Source organism: Venturia canescens, chromosome 10 (genome assembly GCF_019457755.1).
Source record: "Venturia canescens isolate UGA chromosome 10, ASM1945775v1, whole genome shotgun sequence".
NCBI classification, from domain to species: Eukaryota; Metazoa; Arthropoda; class Insecta; order Hymenoptera; family Ichneumonidae; genus Venturia; species Venturia canescens.
The window spans coordinates 12,136,736-12,160,382 of record NC_057430.1 but is presented as its reverse complement, the minus strand read 5'-3'; the positions used below and the strand labels follow the sequence as shown (position 1 = coordinate 12,160,382).

Below are 23,647 nucleotides of genomic sequence, written 5' to 3'. Positions count from 1 at the left end.
TTTCGTACCTTCTCCGCAGCCCTTCGTTACTGGCTCGCCAATTTTTTATTCCCCCATAGTTTTGCTCTTTATATCAGCTTGGAATAACGATGCGTTGTGAAGGATTCGATCGGGCCACTGCGGGGGAGTGGGACTTTCGGGAAACGGTACCAAACACTGAAATTGATTTTTTGCCTCTGTTTGGGTCTTTTTACGATCGATTGAAAAATTTATCGCTTCATCCTCTCTTAATCTCTTTTCACGTGATATTATTCCGGGCGTTTCACCACCGCCGACGGATTATTTATCTCCGGTATCACCTTTCGAAAACTTCTCTCACGTTCACCGCGCGACGATAAATAAAGGAAAACGAGACGCGGAATCGCGCTCCGCGTATATAAGCTGCTGCGTATGTCAGAAACGAAGATGGCCACTGATATTTCAAGTCGCGCGTATTATGGCCGGACAAATCGAGCCTGCCTTAAAAAAATACGTGGTACACTCATTTTTCCTTCAGCAGCATCGATTTTCATTAATTTAATATATAAAATAGAACAAATTTTCCTTCATTTTTTCTTTTCAAGAGTGTTTTCCCTCCCGAAATTTAGTTGCAGTCTTCCAAAGTCATTTTCATCGTCAAACGTTTGAAAATGAAAAAATTCTTTTTCGAATATGCCAAGAATAATCATAACGCTCTCTGCGATCTGAAGAAAGTAAAAAATTGTTTCTGTGAAGAAAAAAAATGCAATTATATTCCTTATTAAGAGCGGAGGAAAAATATTTTCGTTATTCCTCGACTATTTCGAGGATCCATTTGATTTACAAGTTCCCATACGTTTGAGGCTCGCTGTAAGACGTTATAAACGTGTGTATAATCTTTCGGGCAAAAATATACACGCACAGAGGGCTGAATGGTGTTCATGAACGTGGCAATCATCGCGTCACCTTGGCTGCCTCACCGACGCAATAATTACGAGATCACACCTTCGGTCCAGGGGACGATCCTGCGAGGAAGGATTTTTGCGCGCGCGCGCACAAACCGCTCAGGAATATTTCAACCTCTGTATAAAAAATGAGAGGGGCAGGAGAAATAAGAAATTGCTCGGTTGGGCATCGTTTTAAAAAGGCTAAGAGAAAGAGAGTGGGAGGGGGGGGGGGGGGAGAGGAGAGAAAGCCGGAGGGAATGGGATGAGGACGGGGACTAACGGGATCAGAAAATCTGATCGAACCATCAAGGCAAAAACATTTGGCTCCCGCGACGCCGTTCGTAGTCTCCTCAATTTCGCTAATTTTCTTCCGACCAATGAATTTTCAAAAAAACTCGATTCTGAAAAATCATTTCAATTTCTCGAATTTCAAATTCACTCTGAATATCCGAAAAAAAAAAAAAAAAAAAAAAAAATGATTTCCATTCCTCGAGTAAAAAAAAGATTTCTCAATTTATTCCGAATCGTCGAAAAAAATGTGAGTTCTGCCGTTTTACGAGGCTATCGGGTTCGGCTCTTAATTATTTGATTTTCGCATCGTCGATGGGTACGTAAAAAAGGTACGTGTGAGTGGCCCGTTAAAAGTCTTTCTTGCGAGGAATCCGATCGGCAGGGTTAACCGAGGTCTCGAGGGCCTCATTTTCACCCTCGTTCGAGATAGGTACAAGCCGATCGCGGGTTAACGACGATTCAAACGCCTCGGAACACTCGTGTTAAAAGGAGAAAAAACAAGGGATTCGTTTTTTTCGTTGATTTGGAGGTTGGAAAGTGGAGAGTTGAGTGCGAGAGGCAAGAAAAGTTTGCTCGATTTTCGTGTGTCCACGAGGGAGGCTACATATTGAGATTTTTATCTTTCCAGCGGGACGCGGGGGGGAGAGCTTCTTGGCTTCTCTGGCCGTGTATACAAGTTTCTCGTTACACTTTGCTCTTCCCCTCTCGCTCATTTTCTTGCTCTTTTTCTCGTTCTCTATCGCGTATCGTTACAGAAAACGTAAAGGGCAAAAAAATGTGCGAGAGCGCAGGAAAAAATAAGAGACGGAGGAAGAGGGAAGAGGGAAAAAAAATGGTAAATCGCGAGTACGCGAAGCGCCTCGGTAACGAGCACTTGGCCAAAAGAGAGCCCGAGCACATACACACACTTTATCTCGTTCTCGCTCCAGCATCCCTCTTCTTTCTCCATTTTTTCTTCGCCTTTTCCTCTCTCTCTGTTTCTCTCCCACCCTCCCCTTTTCTCCGTCTCTTTCCTCTTTCACTGCTTATTATTTTTATTTATTCAATCCGAGTCTCGCACCTTTGCGACCAAAAGTTACTCTTTCAACGCCGTAAAGCTTGCGAACGAGCTTTCATCCCTTTCTGGACGCTCGGCCCCTCGAAAATGTCCTTTTAATTCCCCAGCTTTTTCCCCAACGCTCAAAAATTCACGTGCAGCAAACTGCGACCAAGTTTAGTCACTGGCATAAAATGGTACGCGCGAGGAACTACCGTTCGTCACGTGCGAAATTCTCTCCAGTGTGTAAAACTCGCACCGTTTACTTATTTTTTATCATTCAACGGCCCCAAATCGCTCGAGAATTTATAAAAAACGAGAAAAAAAAATGGTGTCAAAAATCGCCTCGAAAAATTCATCATTTTTCGGAAGATTTTTTCGCGTCCACTCATTTTTCGCTACATTTCTTGATTCCTCTCCGTCTCATTCCCTTTTCCACTCGCCCTGGTTCTCTTTCCCTCTCGGATACAAACCAGCACGGCGTTACCACCGCGAAAGTAATCTCGGAACGGATCTCCGGTCCTCTTGGATTTATCGGCTCCGGTACAGCAGCAGCAGCGATCTCTCTTTCTCTTTTTATGTATAGCGGGGGGGTACGAGCCTACCGCGATCCTTGAGCAGTGTCCGCACGCCGTCATGGACACACACGTGCGTGAGCGTCCCTTTCCTCACGGGGAATTGCGTGCTCGAGATGCTACCGTACGATAGGTCCTTCCAAAAAGTTCCTGTCCTCGGTGGCGGTGTCCGAAGAGAGAGAGCGAGAGAGTGGAGTAAAAAAAAGTTTCTATCTCGCGAACGCGTCCTTCGTCGCCACCGCGATGCCCCGCGAGACTCCAAAAAAGCCTCCTTTTTTCCGGTCCCCCCCCCCCCCCCCCCCCCGATTTTTTCGTTTCGTTACAACGCACGAGCTATACTTCCTCGGACAATATTTTACGCACACGGAGCCTTTGACGACGCTAAAATTCGCCCAAAACCGAAGATACGAGACGATTATGTTTGTATGGAATTCGATTTTTATCCAGTCTCTCTGAATTCGTGGCTGCGTAAATTCGCCCTGCCTCTGATACAATCGCGAATTTATCATCGATACTTTCCCTCCGCAACACGATCGAGAAATAATTTTTGGCTCTTCTGCCCATTCTTTCTTCGGTTTTCTGTCAACGAGGCCTCAAGAAGCGAGCCAAACCACGCGTTATCCCCGTTGACCAAACGAGTGCTTTCGTCTCCTTCCCATCGCATCTCCATTTTCTTACGAAACTAAACAACTTCCGAATTATTTATATCGCCAAGTAAAAACCTTGCCGGACGCACTCGGAGACATCTGCGTTGAAGCTTTTTCCCTGGCAAACGCAACCGTGATGATAACTCGTCCTCAATCTCGCTTATGAAATCTCGAAAAAATATCTCCCCCTCTCCCTCGCTCTCCCGCTCCTCCGCCGAGTCCATCGGACACCCGAGATAAGAGTCGATCTTCCCTCTGTCGCCGGGATCGCTTTTCCCTCCTGAGAAATATATGCCTTTCGGGGCCCTTCCGAGCTGCAGTCTCATCCTCTCCCACTGCTATCCGATGTTACTCCTTTCGTATATATACGGCTTCCGAGAGGCGCTCCTGCACTTTTGCACGGTCAACGTGTCCTGCGCGAAGCAACGAGACGGGATGAAGTAAACTGAGGGAGAAAAAGACAGAAACTGAGAGAGAAGGAGAAAGAGGAACTTGAAGAAAGAGAATGAAAGAGATAACACAGATGAACAGAGTAAAATAGAGAGAGAGAGAGAGAGAGAGAGAAGGAGAAAGAGGAACTTGCAGAAAGAGAATGAAAGAGATAAGAGATGAACAGAGAAAAATAGAGAGAGATCAGAAGAAATGTACGAGGAGATAGAGAAGAAGAAAGAGAGAGAGAGAGGGACGAAGCACGTTCGTAAGATCGCGTGACGGAGACGAACACGAGTCTCGATATATCAAACCGCTTGTAGGGCTAACTAAGGTTTGTAATGCCCGGGAGGGATACACGGGACACCACGGGGCTAACTAACGAGCGAAACACTCCACGCTGTATACGTATATAAATTTCAAACGTAGCCACACATACGCATGCACGTATAGGTATTGAATAAAATAAATCAGCATCATCGTTTCAATCGACCAGCAATCGTAGTATTGGCAAACAGAAAGGTGAAACAGGTGACGATTTTCTGTTGCCGCGCGTTCAGTGTGAGACACAAACGCTAATAATCCTGACGCGTATATATATTTTTCACTTTTTATACTGTTTTTTTGTGTGTTTCTTTTATAACTCTTTCGGCACTTCTCGCCTCTCGATTCACGTGATAAAGTACTTGCCCGATGTTTATTTTATTGCTTGTTTTGTCCGCGTGTATGCGGATTTTGGCCTATTTGGAAGAGAAGCTAAGATTCGCGCGGAGGGGACGCGCGGATGATCGGAAGATCAATTAGCCCAATCTGTGCTCGATTGATACCCACGTTTCTCGGTTTATTTTAAGGAGCCTGCCACTGCCACCGCCGCTACTGCCGCGCCTCGCCTGTCAATTCTTAGTTTATCTCCTTTTTAGCGGACTCTCCGCAAACGGGTTTCGAGGATTTATTATTTCCAGATTCTGCTCGATCGTATTTTAATCAGAATATTCGATTCTTCACTTTCGTTTTTTCGCCTATGACAGTCGTTTTGGATGTTGACGGTTGACCGAATCGCAGCTCAACTTTTCCTCGATTCAATTTCACTCCATTTCACTCGATTTTTTTCTCATGTTTTGCTTTATTTTCGTCCCGCTTGTTTCACATTCCAACGACACCGGGCAAGCTTTCTTCCCTCATTGAATCACTTCTCCTCTCGTACGGGAAGCAACTTTTGGCGGCCGAGTGTTTCGGGCAATTAAGATTAAGGTCTACCTGACTCCGAGTGACGCCATAGTTAGCTCCTACCTCCGTGCAACGATCCAGGCCAAATTCTCCCCTCAGCGAAACCCCCTCCGCCCAGCTTTTTGGAGCACACTCTCCCGCTCTTTCTCTCCTCCGGAGTATTATCGTCAAACGAAATCCCAAAGTGTGTTATCTCACGAGCAGCACGAGAGGAGCGCAAAATGTTTGGCTTTTCTCCACCCAAAAGCTCGCATTCTCCCGGCCACCTTTTTTCCTCGCAAAGTTACTCGCGACTCTATTCAACCTCGGCAATTCCAGTTGCCACGAAAAGTTCCGAGCCGTTCGGCAAAATCTCGTTCGAATATGCCGATAAAGAATAACGAAGCGTCGAAACGATCGATCTTTTATTGCATTTCTCCTTCCCTTATGAATTTGCTTGGCAAACGAACGAGCAAATTTCCCAATCCCTCGTCAAGAACGCGAGGAGCGATTAAGTTCGGAAATCAAAGTCTCGAAAGTTTGACGTTTAACTAAATCGTAATATCAGGCATCTACGTTAGATCTTTCTGCGTGTTGTAATGGGCCGTTGGCCATATTAATTCGAATCAGCAAAGGCCAAAGGCCAAGAGAGGAGGAGGGCAGGAACGAGGGAGACTTGAGCGAGAGGCTCGAACTATGAGGCACTCTCGGTAAAGTCCCTGAGGCGTCAAAAAAGCGGCTCCTTATAGGCATATCTCTGAGACTTGACGAGAAGGTGATCCCTATCTCGAATCACTTTTTTTCGTCTCTACCTGCGTGTCTGTGTGTGTGTGTGTGTGTGTGTGTGTGTGTGTGTGTGTGTGTGTGTGTGTGTGTGTGTGTGTGTGTATTTTTTTCGTTCCAACTCCCGACAAGCCTCCATAACGGAAGTTGACCGAGAGACAGAGCGAGAGAGCTGTTTGGGCTTTTGTGACACGGAGACGCGATGTATTAATTATTTTCCGAGCGAACGCCCGTTGACGAGGTGTCTAATGTCATTATTTTCGGCGCTTTTTTCATTCCCTTACTTTCTGCTGCTCTAGGAGCCCGACACTTGTGACGTTTCCATTATTTCAATGATCGTTTAATTAAATCGTTTGACTTGTAGAAGCAACGTCGCAGTGAATTTCTTTTCTCAATTCATTGATCGTTTCTAGAGTCCTTTGACAATCGGCGATTGCTTGGCTAAACTGCTCTATTGCGGAGGGTGAACGAATCGCTGGAATTGAGATAAAAACCGTCGGGAAATTCACTCACGATGAGATTTGATCGATGAAAAAAATGGCGATTTGAGGACTGAATGAAATTTCCTTCAGCAGGTCGTTGACGCTTTTATTTTTTCTCAAGCTCCATCTCCCTTTCTCTCACTTTTGTACTCTGACATTGACACTTGTTGAACGGGTTTGCCGCTACTTCACCAAGCTAATGGTCCGACGCAGCATCCTACGCTGTTTAACACTCGACCAGACCGCACCCGCCGCACACGTTTGTCGTCCGACTTTTGAATCCTTTCTTCCCTCTTTTTCACCGCGCGCGCGCGCGCGCTCGCTGCCTTTATATTCATTTTATTTTTCAATCTATGAGCCGGTTCCCGTATACGCTCTTTCTATCGCGTGCCTCGCTGCGTGCTCGAGTTCGATTGACTCGTTATACGGAGGCGCGAGACCGCGACTAAATCGCTGATAGAACTCGACGAGACTATTTACAACGGAGAATTATTAAGGCTAAGGAATAAGTTGAGACGGCAATGAGGCTCATATTGATAATTCGCTTGAATGCCAATGCACTCGGACTATTAATTAAGATTTTCGGGTTCTCTTGCATCCACTTTTACGCTGATGTTGGCCAAGAAACTTATCAAGGGGTCTATCCCAATTAGAATTTTCAAAAAATCGATTTTTTTTTTTTTTTTTTTTTTTTTTTTTTTATTGCATTTTTTGAAAGTATACATATTTAAAAGTATCGTACTAATACTTATTTATCGTAAAGATCTGAGCAGTCCAAGTGTACTTTTGAGCGAGGTTTACTTGGCTGTCCGAGCGCGCTGATACGCACCGCCCAGTGACGCCTTTGTTTAAGGAGGTTGGATCGCGACGATACAATGTTGCCATGCTTGACCATGTTGAAAACATTAATCATTTAAAAATGATAATAATGTAATAAAATTTGGTAAATGTATTCTTTAAAAATATACATGACAGTATTAATTTTTTTAGATTTTTCAGCTTTTACAATTTTACATCTCGCGCATAAGAACTTCGATTTAACGCTCAATTATTTGATAATCATGTGGTTAAAAATTTTGAAAAAAATGTTATTTGTATACTTGATGCCGAATAATGTTATCGCGCCAAATTTGATCAAATTCTGATTATCTCGATTTCGTGAAACAACCTCCTTAAACGCGCTTTCCTCAAAATTACGGTTTTCAAGGGCTCGTTTATAAAATCTCCGAAACTATTCAACCGATCCTTAGCAATATTTGACCGCATGTCCTTTATGACTATAGTTATAGCGCATATAATAGAAATTTTGAAATTTCGAGTGGAACTATTTTTTTTTGCAAAAACTATCGAAAAAAACGTGCTTTTTCGTAGTTTTTTAAGAAATGGGTGCCATTTTGTGATTTTTGAAAAAATCAAAAATCGTATATGTGCTACAGCCATTTGGCTATTGAACCTAAAACCGTTTTTATTTATTTTCTTCGATCATCCATTCCTGAGATTTTATCAACAGCGCACACGCCCGTCTTTTTTTGAACCTATCTTCTCCTTCATTTTTCTGTACAAAAATTGAGTAAAATAAATGAAAATAAAAATTTTTTGTATATTTTAAAGATGTATTTTTTAGGCCCAACACTTTTGATATCCACATTTATCATTTATAGCGGTGAAAAAAATTTGTGAAAATAACCCTTTTTTTTGCCCGTTTAATCAGGGTTGACCCCTCAATAAAATGGTCATTTTTTTCGATCAACGAAATAACGATTAAGGGAAGAAAATTTTCCAGAATTTTTTCATTTCTCGGTTGTCGATAAAACAACATTTTTGTCCTTAAAATGGAGGGTAATTGGCAGTAATATTTTCACGATAATTAATCATGCATTGTTTTCCTCATTAATTTGTACAACTATGTTTCGTGCAACTCGTTGAGAATATTTTTATCGGTTTATTAAAGCGTGTGTGTTTCGTTATCATTGCGTTATTACTGAAGCGAAATAATATAATTAGTTTTATCGATACTCGCAATTGATTCATGGGCTCTCTCGATACGAGCTTTCAAATGTATAAATACACGTCGATAATAGTGATTAATACATCACGTTCGAGAAGCAGCTTTTCTCGTTAATCGAAGATCGATTAGCGCCGAGATGAAAGTAAATATTTTTCCTTGGTAAAATCAAACAGGCTACTCCCTTGCATTCTTGCATTGAAAGGTTAACATCTTCATCGAGTGTGATGCTAAGAAATGTTTGTTCCAGTGCGACTTGGCTCACGTGTCGTGAGGAAAAAAATACCGAAAAAATGTCGTTTCTATTAAAAAATACAGTGAAACCGCTCTTCTTTAATATTTTTCGATGAAATCATGTGGAAATTTATTCGAACGGAATCTCGTTACGAATGTAACGCTGCAAACGGAAACGTTCGATAATTACCGTTCTCACCGGTTTTTCCATGAGTTATTGAACATTTCCGATAAGTACGCGCGGACACTCGGCAACGGGAAACACTATTTTAGTCAACCTTTCACACGACTCCATTCCCGGTGCAACTATCGTAGCCGCAGCACGCGTATGAATAATGCACACGGAACATTTACGATCGAATGTTTCTGACTATTTTAACGATACTTTCACAGGATCCCCGACATTATTCGGGGCTGTAGGAAGCTCGATTGGATATTCAGGCCGGAGAAGGAAAATTGAGTTGGAAATAATCCCGAGCTCGAGATTTTTTCAAAATCCATTAAAATTTCAACGAATCTCTACCGAAGCATCATCGAGGATCGAGGACTCTTTGGAAGCCTCGTTAGAGTGAAAAATGAACGATTGCACGCGGAACGTCCTTTGGACAGGTTTTTAATGCCCCCGTGCGTTTGAAAACCGGTGTTAATCTTCGATAAAGAAAGCCGAGTGAGTGCAACTCACTCTCGCGAGTCTCTCAACTAATAGAGATTGCAATTGAAAGAGAAAGATTTAAAAATTGGAATATATACAGGCGCGTTTGAATGAAAACGAGGGGGAGGCAAAATGAGATTAAAATAAATGGAGGAGCGTATACATTGGAGAGCGAGTGAGTTTGCAACAGGTTTTTCATCGATTAAAAATCCATAACCGGACGAGCCGAGAGACACCCTCGCATGTTCGCGGATACGAATGACTCAATTAGGTGAGAAGCGCGTGGATGAGAAAAAGAGCTTAAATTCTTTCGTCCTTTGCTTTCGTCCCCCCTCGACCCGCCGCGTCATTTCTTATCCGGTTCGAGGAGCGAGTAAGAAAAAGCGGGCATTGCATTCGCGTAAGGCGCGATTGCTCAACTAATTAATGATTTTTAAAATATCAACGATTAAGAGGAATTATATACGAATCGTTTGAGAAGGGGGAGCCCGAGAGGCTGCGAAAAGGCGCAGAAATAGTGCGAATAACGGCGAGAAATGGAGGATTTTATAATCCGAAATAAAAATTCGATATATCCGAGGGAATTGTGGAGAAACAAAAATTTAATATCTCGTTATATTTTGAAAAATTTGAGAGGAAAAAAATTTCGAACGTTTCGTAAACGTTAAGGGGTACTTGAAAAGGAGAGAGAGAGAGAAAAAAAATCTTATTTAGACGAGAAATATGTTATCAGCAGGTGGTCCTGTCGTAAAAACGGTTTCGATCGGTTCTCGTTCACTCCCACGTCCACGAAATGTCTCAATTAGTGCGTCGCTCCAAGAATCAGGGAGATATATAAATGAAGGCATGAGAGATACGGAATGGGGACAAAACAAATGGAACTCTTTCGACCTTTTTAAAAAACACATTCTCCCTCTCCTTTCTCACTCTCTAACTCGCTCTCTCACTTCGCCACTCTTTTATATAATGACAACTAATGGAATGATAAACAAGCAAAATCGAGGCTTAATTGCGCTGAAAATTCTCGAATAAATATTTCTTCCGTTCCCCGAAATCTTCCTGATCACAACAAAAATTCTTCAACTCTCATACCCACAGCAGGTAGTCTGCGATCCGCAGCACTCTAACGGAAAAAAAAAAGAAAAAAAAAAGCACGGTGAAAAAATACAAAAAATAAGCTAACACTACGTTTTCAAACAATTCTGGGACACACCCTTGCGGGTGTGACTACGAATGGCTCAATTATTTTTTAGTGGAGGAAATATCCTCTAACGAGGCTCTTACGGTCGCTGCTTATTCGATCCGGTGGAATCCCCGCATGAGACTTTCTGTTCGGTATCGATAAAAATTTTCGTGAATTTGGCTTTTACTCCGCTCGCTCATCAACGGCTTGAAAAATCTCGAATTCGCTATTTTTTCTCGATCTTTTGTTCGGAGTGCTCTACGAAATCCGCAAATTATTAGACGACTAAATTTTCGTTGCTCCGTTGGGGGGGGGGGGGAAAAAAAAAATTGAAAATCGGTCGCTTTCTCAGCGGCAGCGGCGAGATTTCTCCTTACGATTAAAGGATAACGTCGCAGCAAGAAAAAAGCCGATCCTCGCAGTGCCTACGAATGACTCAATTATTCGGCTTCAAAAGTAAGAAAAAAAATGAAACGAGGAAGAGCATCGCGCTACACACGCGAAATAATTCACTGGCTCGACGCGGCTCGTTGAGGATCTCGTGCGACGCTGAAATTTCGACCGCGCGAGAAGAGATCGTATGAATTATATCCCCGCTAATGATATATTTATCCTCGATCGCGCGCCACAAAGTCTTTGAGAATTACGCAAAATACCGAGAAAAATGTCTCCCTCCAGCCGAAGCAGGGAAGTCGCGGTCGTCGCAAATTCTCGTGAAAACGAGGGGACACAAAAACGAGAAAAAGTTGCTCGACCCTTGAAATTCGTCGTACCGAATTTCTTCATATTCCAGGCAACTTTAAACTCTTTTTTTCGAACAGAAAATTCTGCCCCAATTCGAGGGTGTCGCTTTCTCAAAAAATCAATAATTTCGAAACTTTAGCACTTCCCTTTTCGGACTGTCAGAATTCGTCTGCACTTTTGCTTCGCACATCGCAGCGTTCCCCTTGAATTTTCGTCCCGATGAAACCCGACCGAGTTTTTTAATTGCGCTCGTTCGGTTCGATCGACGCTCTGAATCTCCTCCGCATCGCCTCCTCACGTGCGCGGACGTCTCTATTTTTTCGGGAGTCCTTTTCGGCTCCCAAAAATAATAAGTGTTTGGTGTATTTGGCAGCGTCGGATGCTCCCGGGAGCAGGGCGACCATCGAGAAACCGCGGGGTCAAGCCGCGTGATTAATCACCGAGCCTGGGGCTCGAGGCACGCGGTTGGGTCCGATCCCATACCAATAGGAGTGTCGAATATGCGTACAGGTTTGTTAGTAAAACGAGGCTGGGTGGAGTCCCAGAAACGAGACGTCCTGGCGCGAACAAACTAACGAGAATAATGGCCCTCGACGCGAGAACAAAAAGCAGGCTGCGGGCAGCGAGGACGAAGGGGAGGAAGAAAGGTATCGAAACAACGAAAAATAAAAACTAACGCGAGGGAAAGAGCGAGAGTTTCGAGCCGCGAGTGAGTGCACGGGGCTCGGAAAAATTCATCAATTTCATACGGTAATTAAAGCAGGTCAAAGTTCCTCGTCGCAACGTACGGAGAATCAATCTCAATTGCGGAGCCTTTTCTTTGTGCCTTTTCATTTAAAAATTCATTATTAATGAATATTTTAACGGAAGAAACTCGTTCGAAGCGACGAGCGCGTTCTGCGATAACTTATAGGAGAAAAAAAACGACAATCTTGACGATCCATTTCTACGAGGATGCGCGACAAGGGAGCAAAAACCTTTTGCACCTGCCTCGAAAATGCATAAGATATTTCGCAGACTCCGCGCGCACTACCGCGCCCGGCGAAATAAAAAACGTTTATGCACACAGAGACGAGAAAACTATTCGGAGCGTAAATACACACATTTTTATAATTTATCTTTCCGCCGCGATCTCCCCCGCTCTATTTCTCTCTTTCGCCGGCATATTTTCATCGTGCTTCGTTTTTTCTCCCCCCGTCCCGTCCCGTCCCGTCCCGCCGCCCCTCGCATCGCGAAAAGCACATAAATTATGCACCATTAAATCGATGCAAAAATTCCAGTTGCACACACCGCCGCCGGTGCATGCGGCCAGTGTGTTTAGCGATCTCCGGTACAGATCAAAAGCGGAGGATCGAAAAACTGGGTCGTCGAACGAGAAAGTGTTGCTGCTCTGGTATCAGACCTATCGGACGGTAAAAAAAACAATAACGACAATCATAATAATGAATCCGAAAAAAATGCGAATAAATTGATCGGGAAGGCGCGCTGTGTAATATCGAACGGCGAACTCGCACGACCGGAAAGCATTATAAATAACGCGTATAGATATAGTCCGTGATATACAGCATAATAGCACGTACGGAGACACGTTGTACACGCACGACAACTCTCGTATCATTAAATACATTTCTATGTGCAGCGATATACGAACTAAATACCGTTGCCGCTGCTGCTGTTACATAAATTTATGGGGCGCGAGGGCAAACGAAAAATTTGTTGTTTTACACTTAGCCACACCTACGACGAAAATTTCTTACTCAAAAGCCGTATTTAGATAATGTTTAACAACCTCGATAATTCGACGATAGTTAACGCGACTCGCTCGCGTGCAAATCGTTATTGGATATCGAAGCCCCTTTCGTAATCCCCGCTCGATTTCACGATACTTCACTTTGTGGAAGGAAATCTTGAAAGATTACACGACGATTCGAGCGTTGAAAATCTGCGAATCGCTTGAGCGGGGATCAGCTGAGGCGAGAATCGAACGAAAAATGTTGAGTTTTTTCTTTGATGAAACAAACGATTTCGTCGTTATTTTTCTATCTCTAAAGCCGGCGAAATATTCATCGAAATTCACCGAAATTTGTGGCAGATTTTGTGAAAATGTTCTTTGGATTTATAGTTTTACTGCATGAAACAGAATCTTTCAAATTATAAAATAAATTAAAAAATTTCAGTTTTTCTCTATAAAAACTCGATGCAACGCTCTTTTTTATCTTGAAAATAATAATCAGTGAAAAATTCACCGAAATTTGTCTTCCGCTTGTTACCGCGAACCGGGGATACTGCAATTGGATATTTACTATCTCGCATACGACGAGGATGATTATTTTCGGTGTGAAGTGTAAGCTTCAAAAAACCAGGGTCGGGGTCGAGGTTCGAATGCGTCGAAATGAGAAAAAGATCGAATCGCGATAGCTCGGAAATTCTGACACATTTACAAAACGTCGCACCAAGAGAGAAGGATCTCGAGAAAAAAAATCGATTACTAGCATTATCTTGGGATGATTAATTGTCAATATATTCCTGAGCTCGCAGCGAGCCGCCCATGCTGCACGCGTTATGGTTACATCGAGGCGAGGCCGGCTTCGAAATAACTAGAGGGCAGAGTAGAAGAGAAGAATTTTAAACCGCGGACAGTCGTGATAGATGCAACAATTATGATAAACGTAATCGATTCGTTATTTATGATAATGCAGTTGGAACGACAGCAGAAGCGTAATGAAACTCGTTAACGCGTCCACGAATTTTCCGAGCAGTCTATAACATTTATAAAGCTCAATAAATATTCATACGAAATTCTACCAATAGAAAGAAAAAAAACAAACCCAAAAAATTAATTTGCCATCGACGTCGTTTCCTGAAAGCAAAAACTTTAGCGATTGACCTCAATGCGAACGTCAAATATAAAACGGGAAAAAAAAACATTCTGTTCGTTTCTTTTTCTTCCATTCTTCAAGCATTTCAATCGTAAAGTTGCATGATTTTCTCTACTCCCTTGCCCACGTACCTACGCGTTTTGATACCTGCTCTCGCAGTCGGTCGCGTTAAATCCTCCGTTTCTTCGACTCCGAACATTATGGGGCCCGAGAGAGCAAGTCTTCGTCCATCGCTGCGGGAGATGATCGATAAGTTTCGTACTCTTCTACACAGGGATATACGCGCGTACGTGTGTGTTAACGTCGGTTCGTACGAACGAGAACGTGTTTCAGATATAAATAGTGTTATCGTCAGTGGCAAGATGCAAGCTGTTATGTTCACGTCACTCGAAAATGAGAAAGACTCGATGAGAGACGTAAAGTTTCGTCTCTCTCTCTCTCGCTCGCTCGCACTTCTCTCCCGTAAAAAAACCGAACAATTTTTTTCGTTCCTTTACCTTCCTCTCGGCCTTTCTTACGTCACTTACGCTCGGAGATCGCATTTTCAAAGCGTTCCTTTTTCGCCCTCCTCACTATTCTCTATATCTTGCTCATCTTATCGCGCTTCGTTTTATTAGCCAGTCATCGAGAGATCGACGCTACTCACGAATCGACTCGTCGCCGTTAATTCGAACTTACGCGCCAGCCATGTCGGAGATCGATCCGCTCCTCTTTCTCTTTTATCCTTTCTTCCGCTCCCGCGATTCATCGCGCCCAACCTCAGTCTCTCTACTCTTAACTCGTCCCCGCATTTGCCAACGTTTTGCTACAGTTTTTCGTATCCTGCCACTCAGTTTCTGGCTCGCGTCATTTTTTTTGTTTTACACATAACTTTACAACGAGTTTTATAGTTTGCTTCGTTCACTCGAAATTTCGTCGATGGAAATCCTCGTGTTTTATTCTTCAAGATCACGCCTGCAGAATCTTATTTTACGGGTGCGTCTAGATTGGCTCGATTTTTACTTCCTAATTAAAGATATCATCACTCTGAATTAATGTCGGAGTTATTAATGCAAAATATTGAATACTCATACGTCAAAATTCCAGTGATTTTTTCCACAGAGTCATCAACTCCGTGAGGTCTGCTCGATTTTTTCGTTACTTTGCGGATCCACGTTCGGCGAAGCCCACCTTTTCGATGGTCGAAAAGCAACGAGCTTTTGAGAATTCATTAAAGTAATTTGTCTCTGCGCTCATTTTTATTATCGAGACGTTTAAAAATTCATTCCTTTTCTCTAAAACGCCATCCGAGAGGGCCATTCTATTTGAATTTTCAAATATTTTTATTACAAACTTAATTACTCGCGTATGTACACGAAGGCGAAGGAGGTTGCGAGCGATTTCCGTGTTCTCCTGTACACAAAGTCTAATGAATATAATACTTTTCCCACTCACAGTCGAGACCGGAGCTTCCCTCGTTCGTGAAATTGTCAGGACGTTGGTTCATTAGTGATGCTGGTGAGCGCTGCTCGAGTATAACGCATCGAGCGCGTGGGTGGCATCTGCAGATCGGTTACGATATACACATATAGAGAGGCGCGGTGATAATTTACAGTATGAATATATACGGGACGCGTTCGCTACCGAACTTCCGGATTCTCCTCTCTCCTCGAATTACATCGCGCTGGCTAAGTGGACGCGAATATAGAAAACGAGGTGATATCGAAAAAAAATGTTTAATTAAAAATTAAACCGTTGGAAAGAAGAAAAAAGTGGTGATTTGGAGAAAAAGTAATCGACTTTAGCCCCGACTGGGAAAGTTCTTATTCCAGGGACTCGGTTTGCGAACGTTCTCATTAAATTCCAATGATTATTGCACCGGAAAGCCAATTAAATTTTTATTTTATTTTTTATTTTTTTTTTTTTATTTTTTTTTTTCAGGGAAAAATTATATTTATCACTGGAAGAAATTTTCCCCAGGGAAAAATTATATTTGTCCCTGGAATATAATATTACGTCGTGGGATAATGAATCGTTGGAGGAAGACGCAAATGAGTGAATGCGAGGTACACAAAAACCGCAGAATCACTCGTTCGCAATCCATGCCACTCATTACAGGTTAAACCCCACGTTTTCTATCTTCGATGTTATTGCACCGGTTCGTTCTACGATTAAGTTACTCGGGTAACCACTCACGTGTGCACACAGCATTTGCCCACACTTTGACCATTGTAAACGACTCGTAATACTCTAATGTATACATTTACTTCAGAACATTGTATTTATGACAGTATTGTGTATGCACTCGAAACGTCGATAAACCCCGGCCGTATCCTCTGAAATTATTTATTATTCATAAGTTTTCAAATCTGCAAATATTATCGGTTGCTAAGATTATGACGAAAATAACCCCAAACGAAAATAACTCCAGACGAAAACATCCCCAAACGAAAATATCCCTAAACGAAAATAACCCCGGGCGAGATATCCCCAAACGAAAAAAACCCTAGACGAAAATATCCCAAACGAAAATATCCCTGGGCCAAAATATCCTCTGGCTAAAATATCCCCGCGCCAAAATATCCCCTGGCCAAAATATCCCCGGGCCAAAATATCCCTGCGTCTAAATATCCCCTGGCCAAAATATCCCCAAATGCAATTACGAACGAAATCTTTGAAGGAAATGTTGCAATTATCGGTTTCCATGAAAGTCCCAACGTTTTCCATGAATATATTTTCGAGAGATGAATTACTGAAAAAAAATAACAAAAAGCAATCTCTATGAATTCAGCGACGCGTACTTTATGCTATTTTCTATTTTACGTCATCACGAGCCTTATTGTATGGGAAATAAATCTCAAAAATCCAGAATTTCTAAATTATTGGCGCCCGAGGAGGTTGGATGGACCATTGCCAGAGTTATATGATTTTTTTTATTACAAAATTTTTTTTTTTCAACCATGTCACATCTTTGTTAATTTTTTTTCGTTATTTTGAAAATCTAATAAAAAATTTTTCCCATGATATTCTTTTTCTGATAGATTCAAACTAACATCCTGAATTTTTGTGTGTTTACGTTAGGAACTCTACTGAGAACGCGTCAGGCGTTTAAATATGGCTGGGGTCATTCCGACCCCGCGTGATCAGTGCGTTTTTCCTAGAAAGCGTGACCACGGAGGGTTCAACTGATATATCACTTCGAATTATAGTGAAAACATTGAAAAATCACATTAAATGGATCATTTTGTGCTTTGTACTATGCGACCATTTCTAATTCATCATAATCGAAATGATCAGTTTAAATTTTTCCAAGAAATACAAAAAAGATTAAAACATTATTTTACAAATTATAACAAACATTTTTTTAATCACAAATATTAAATTAATTTAAAAAATAAGAATTATAAAAAAAAAAAAAAAATTATAAAATATAAAAAATAAACAAATATAAAAATTTAGAAAAAAATTGTAATTTTTTTAATAAATTGAAAAATAATATTCTTTATAACTTCAGTTTCACGCACAGTGCATATTTCGATAAAATGATGATTATTCTGCATATGGAAGAATGAATAAAAGTTCGATATAAATCGTTAACACACTTTTTAATAGAATAATAAAAATATAACACGCACTTTTTGAAGTACGTGTTATATAGAGTTGGCAGTAAAGTTACCGCGAATTCCGTTTAATTACGCGTCTGTGTGGAGTCTCCGGAAAGTAACAACAAGCGAGAACGCATCTCGCTGAATTTCCAAGTCTTCTTGCGGCGCAGTACGCCCGAGCAAGACTCTCGCACTCGTACGCTCCTCCATTATCTCTATATACATTTATATATTTAACAGGGTTACGAGTGAGCGAAGCTGCGAGGAGGTAAACCCGGAAATTACGGCGCTCAACTAGTTGTAAAGCCCCACGGGGATTCCCCGCTGCGCGAGAAAAATCGAGCAAACATTCTTAGACTCTCTTTTGTGCCAATTATCGCACTCTTTACGTATTTACGCTCGTTCTGTCGTCCGTAATGAAAGTACGAGCAGTTATGTTATATTTTGCTGCGCATTATCATACCGGTTTTATGCAGCATTTTCGTTCGCATATCCTTTGTACGAAATTTCCCTTTTTTTTCTTACTGCGAAATCACGGGGGCTCGTGGCTTTTCGAACTCGAGACACAATCCTTGGTGTGGACTTTGAATGGATATTTTTTCTTGTTTTTATCAATATTTTATAATATTTGCTCCTGTAGGAAATTCCTGAGAGATTTTTCACTCGATTTATTTCATTTAAACTTGAAATTTTCGAGTGATTTTTAGAAAAATTTTTGTTTTTTTTTACAGAGGCTCCAGGCGAATTCGGTTGGGTTTTGACTTTAGTGATCGTTTCGTTGGTCTCCGCTGGTATCGGGGCCGTCGTCATGGTGACTCTTCTTCATTGTAGAAGGTAAAAATGTTTCTACTGTTTTTCTATAAATTCAAGATCACGAATCGAAAGATTTTTCATCCAGATCACTTCGACTGAGGAAAAATCGTTTTCAATTATCAACCCACTAAAAAATAATTTTTCCTATTCTCGAATTGCGGTTGATGAGAATGGAGGCAAAAAAATTGCAGCTTTCATCTGAATTTTTCATTCTCAAGACTCATCCAAATGTTTTTTTTGTTTCTTTCATGCGCAGATTGAAAAGTGCAGGAAGCAGAGGTAAGAATTCACTTTTTATACGATCTCAAAGATCATAAATTATACCGTAATTCATAATAATTGAAAAAGGGTTGAAAGGCAGGGAAGACAAAGGATCGATCGGTCCCTTGACCTCTCTCGCTTTCCATTCCATTATCCTCTCCATTGTTCGAGCGTATTAATATATTCCGACATTTTCCACGATCCCTTACCCAATTACCCAATATATTCGGACCTCCAACGCTTCCGGCCTTCAGAAGAGAGCATGATAAAAGCTTTTGGGAATGGAAAAAGCGTAAAAAAATTTGTTGAATAAAAAAAATGACAAAGATCAAGGAACATTTTGCTCTTCTCCCTGCGAGATTAAAATCTGATCGTAATCTCAAGATCGTTTGACTGCGTGAAAGCCTCTGAGAGACATAACGATTTTCCATCCATGATAAATTAGTAGAGAGTTTGATCGGCCTCGAAAAAATCTTATTAGATCATCGTGATGGACCTGGGAACATTCATTAAATTATAATTTATCATCTGATTATCTGGTGGAGATTTAATCACTTTATTACGAATAGAGACGACGGAGCATCGCCCTTTTTCCAATGTGCTTTCGAACCGATTTCTCTCGTAACCAATCGGGAATCGTCGATTGGATGGAATAAAAAAACGAACAAATTTTTTGGATCCTCAGCTCGTATTTTTTGCGTATTTCGAGTGAGCTTATTAAAAATTACGACAAAAATTGCCTTTTAGAACGATACGGTATCGCTAGAAGCAAAAATTTCGTGCTTGATTCCTGCTTGCCCGTACAATTTGACTTTCATTTCCAAACGTAAAAGCTTGTCAAACTATTTGTTAAGTAGTCTTAAACAATGGGAATTGAAAAATCTTCAAAAATTAACAACTCCAGAGCTCGATCGTCGTAATAACGAAGATTTTGAAAATTCGAGCGAGTTCGTTAGTCATTGGGCGAGTTTGAGCCTTGTTTCGAGAAATAAGCGTGAACATTTTCTCGTCCATTTTCTTCGTCCAGTATCGATCTTCACTTTCGACACTTTTCACACGTTTTTACTCATTTCGAAAAAAAACTCAACCAAAGTGTGTTATTGAATAATCAATCAAAAAAGGAAAGAAATAATTTCCAATTTGTCTGCTTACGATTTGTATATATCAGCTCGGGAGAATCCATAATTCACACGTCAGCCGCGATCGACGACGCGTTAATGGGAATTTTTGTAGCGGGTCAAGTGGATAAGAGTGAAAAAGGAGCGTGTTCTCCCGTTTGAATTTTAAAAGCCTCGATCACCTCGTTCGAGCCTCGGTAAAGGAGTACTTCGGAATGTCGCCCGAGAAGTCTTGCGTGGACGCGAGAAAGAAGACGAGAAGCGTTTGACGATTGAAAATTGAGAAAAACACGAAGCAGATGAATTCATCTGTGCCCTTAAGACCATCAATAACCGTTGGGAGAGTTGACCGAGCTGTAATCCGATTACTTACACACTGGTAACGCAACTGACATATTTTTTTCATTCTCCATTCCTTCCGTCAGTATTTAGTGATACCGTTCACGCCTCGGCGTGAAAAGAGAGCTTTGAAAATAGAATGACAAAAAGATAAAAATTGACGAAATCCTTGACGCTCTTTGGGCTCGACGCGACGACTGACAAATGTTAAGGACACACGCGGATGAATAAAAACAAGTTTAGAGTTCCCCTGAGCCCCGTATTTTTTTTTTTTTAAATTCGTTCAAGCTCATTGAACTACTGAAAAAAGTGTTTTTTTATCATTTTCGCCAGTAAATTCGAACCAGAATATCATCGTGCCAAATACTCGACAAAATTAGTTGAAAAAATGGAGAAAATTTTCGCCCAAATACGAGCTAAATTCGATTCTCACACTCCGATCTCTTCTTATCTTCGTCCCCTCCCTTCCCCCTGTACTGCCGTACAATAACCGCTCTTTTGCGGCCTCCTGTGATCTACAAAAATCCCCGCGCACCGCCCAACGTGTATCAAGAAGGTTGAATCTATAGACACGCGGGAACGTGAGGCGCGGAGCTTGAAATATACGCGCTCGAATTTGTGCACATATATAAAAAGAGGACGTTGCGCTTGTACGATGACGCGAGGACAATGAGCCGCAGACTTTGAGAAGCTTGAGAAAAAAAAGGGAGAGAGAGAAACGCGCCGTACCTTTCATGCGCGAGCTCGTGTCATAATGCTCCGTTTTCAATATCCCCAGCTCCGAATACAGGGCGATGGATAGCCAGAGAAAAAAAGTGCGTTCGTGCTCTCGCTTATTTCTCGTCTCCGCGCACCGAGCCACTTGTATTTTTTTTTTTTTTTTCTTTTTTTTTCGTATGCAATAAAAACTTAGACTCGTACCTCAAAATTCTCACCTGGCACTCGAACATACTGCAATGGATATTCCAGATGCTAAATATTACGTCAAATGGCGAGTGACAGCGAGGGATCAAACGTAATAACGGGTTGAACCGAATATTCAACGTTTCCCTGACGAATACGAAACGGAGAAGAAGAGATCCGGAATTCTTGGCTCTCGGGATCATGAAACGAAATCCGACCGCGGCCAATCCTCTCGAAACCCTCGTACTTCCCTTCCCCTTTAACCACCTTATGAAATTTGACCTCGTTCAGTCTTTTGTAACGAATTCTTTGGTAGCTTTGGGATTGAAGAATCAAAAAGTATTTTCAGCTCACATGCAGTTCCTTCGCTCGTCAAATTTTTCGCCTAAAAATTGGGAAAACTGTTCTTTTTTTTTGGTAGGATTTTGGACAATAAAATGAATGCGAAGTGAACAAATTTTTCACATTTTTTTAAATGCGTTTTCCCTTTGGGGAGTAAAAAAACTTTTTCTTGCCGTTGCGAGTGAAGAATATATTTTTAACGCTCACTCAGCGTTCGCCTTCCGACGAGATGCGAACATAATTAAACGGATAAAATGTATACGCAATTATCTATTTTCAGCGAGTTGCTGCGGCGTCGGGGTCGAAGAGTCGAGTAATCAGGAACCGGTTGGCAATGGTCCTGGAGGAGTCGCCGGGGGTGGCGGTGTCTCCGTCATACCGGATCGACCACCCCTGGAACTCGACAAATTGCCCCCTTATCACGACGTGACGCCGAGACCCGGTTAGTATTGACAAGGAAAAAAGAGACGGGCGTGTAAAAAACGCATGAGAAAAAGGAAGAAAATGCTGGGAAGTCTCGAGTGACAGGAATTTCGTTGCATCGCAATCTGCAGCCACGAGAGACTATTTTTCATTGAATTTCATTTGAAAAATTCATTTTATTCAAAAATTACTTTTCGTTAGAGAATTTTAATGAATCCTCCTAGGGATTCTGAGCTACTGAAAAACCTTCTCGTGGGATAAGGTCAACGGTCGTGAAAAATGAGCCCAAGACCTTATTTTTATCGACCAACCTTGTCTGCTGGGAAATAAAATTACTCCGAAAGAAAATTTCGTTGAGAAATCGCTGAGAATTAAAACTTAGCGGTCTTCTGTCGTTCATTGAGAGTCCAGCACCAAAAATAACTGAAATCCTTTGAAACATTGAGGTACAAACACTTGTGAAAAGGACGAAATTTTCGTTGCTTTTTTTCTTCGATTCTGATGATTCGGACCCGATGAAATAATTGAAATTCTTCAAAATGTTGAAGCCCCAAAACTTATTGTGGAGCAATGTAATTTTCAATTTTTCTTTCAATTGGACTGCAGATTTTGAATGCAATGATTTGAAACCAATCGAACTCCATTAAAAAACTTTCGAAAAATCCGACTTATTTCTGTTCGCGAAAATTTTTTCCTCATTTACGATAATTTCTAACGAATTCAAAAAAATGAAGATTCGCGATAGAATATTCGAGCACGAAAATTCGTGAAGTTTCTTTCGAAAAAAATTATCTCGAAAAACGAATTTTCAATTTCCCCACCAGTTTCAAAAGTAAACTAAATTCATGAGTATTTATCGTTCTCGTTTTAGGACACAACGTTTGGTCATGGCTCGGTTCGCGAAGAGGTGGAGGCACAGCGGGGGTTGTGGCAACGCCACTGACATTGCCGCAGCACCGATGCGCCATGAATCTTCCGGTCGAAAATCATTACACACACATGCAAACGGACGAGGCTCTTTACGCGGAGCTCGATTCGCAAGCTGCGAGTTACGCGAGTGACCTTCAGCTTCAATTAAGGGGTAGTTCGACGTACGTCGGGGGTGCAGCATCGCCTCAGGTTCACGACGACGACGACGATTATCACGAGCTCGATGCAGCGAGACTTCACAGGCGTTACGGTGGCGGCAGTGGGCGAGCAAATGCTAGCGAAAATAGTACACTGAAAAAGGAGACTCTGAGGACCAGGCACAGTCAAAGGTAAAAGCCTACGCTTCGAAGTTCCAAATTTTAAAAAATCGTAAAAGAATAAAAAAGGTAGAAATTGCTGCGAATCTTTGATTGACTCAATGGAACAAAACGTTTTTCAAAAATGAAAAAAAAGGCAAAAGAACTCGAAAAATCGTTGCTACTACCGAAAGTAACAAAAGTTTCGATTAAATTGTGAAATCAAAAGGTAGTTCGGCCATTCTATGACTAATCAAGTTTGCAACTACTTTATGTTGATTAATTTTAAGTCTAAATTATTAATAAAATGAATAAACATTTCATTGAGAATATTTTTATCATAAAAATGTAATAAAATGCTTTAAAAATATCATAAAAGATCAAATTTATATTTCAACTTGACTAGTTAATGATTGAGTCGGTACCGGTGACACTTTAAATACACATAACCTAGGGGACATTTTTATTGTGCGAAAGAACGTTTATATCGGTGTAAATTTAATGAAATTCTCGCGATTCTCGAATTGGCCCGAAGTTCAATCAGCGGTTACCGGCAGTCCAACGTAGTAACTGACATCCGCTTTCGA

At 41.5% G+C, this 23,647-nt stretch overlaps 1 protein-coding gene across 1 annotated transcript in view; it reads left to right on the top strand.

Annotated features, from left to right (window-relative positions):
• LOC122417087 (dual specificity tyrosine-phosphorylation-regulated kinase 1A) overlaps window positions 1–23,647 on the top strand; it is a 74,326-nt gene that overhangs the window by 43,526 nt on the left and 7,153 nt on the right. The window contains exons 3-6 of the mRNA XM_043430347.1: window positions 18,367–18,469; window positions 18,705–18,727; window positions 21,692–21,853; window positions 22,706–23,093. Of these exons, the coding sequence (XP_043286282.1) occupies window positions 18,367–18,469; window positions 18,705–18,727; window positions 21,692–21,853; window positions 22,706–23,093 (676 nt within the window). The remainder of the gene's footprint in view (window positions 1–18,366; window positions 18,470–18,704; window positions 18,728–21,691; window positions 21,854–22,705; window positions 23,094–23,647) is intronic.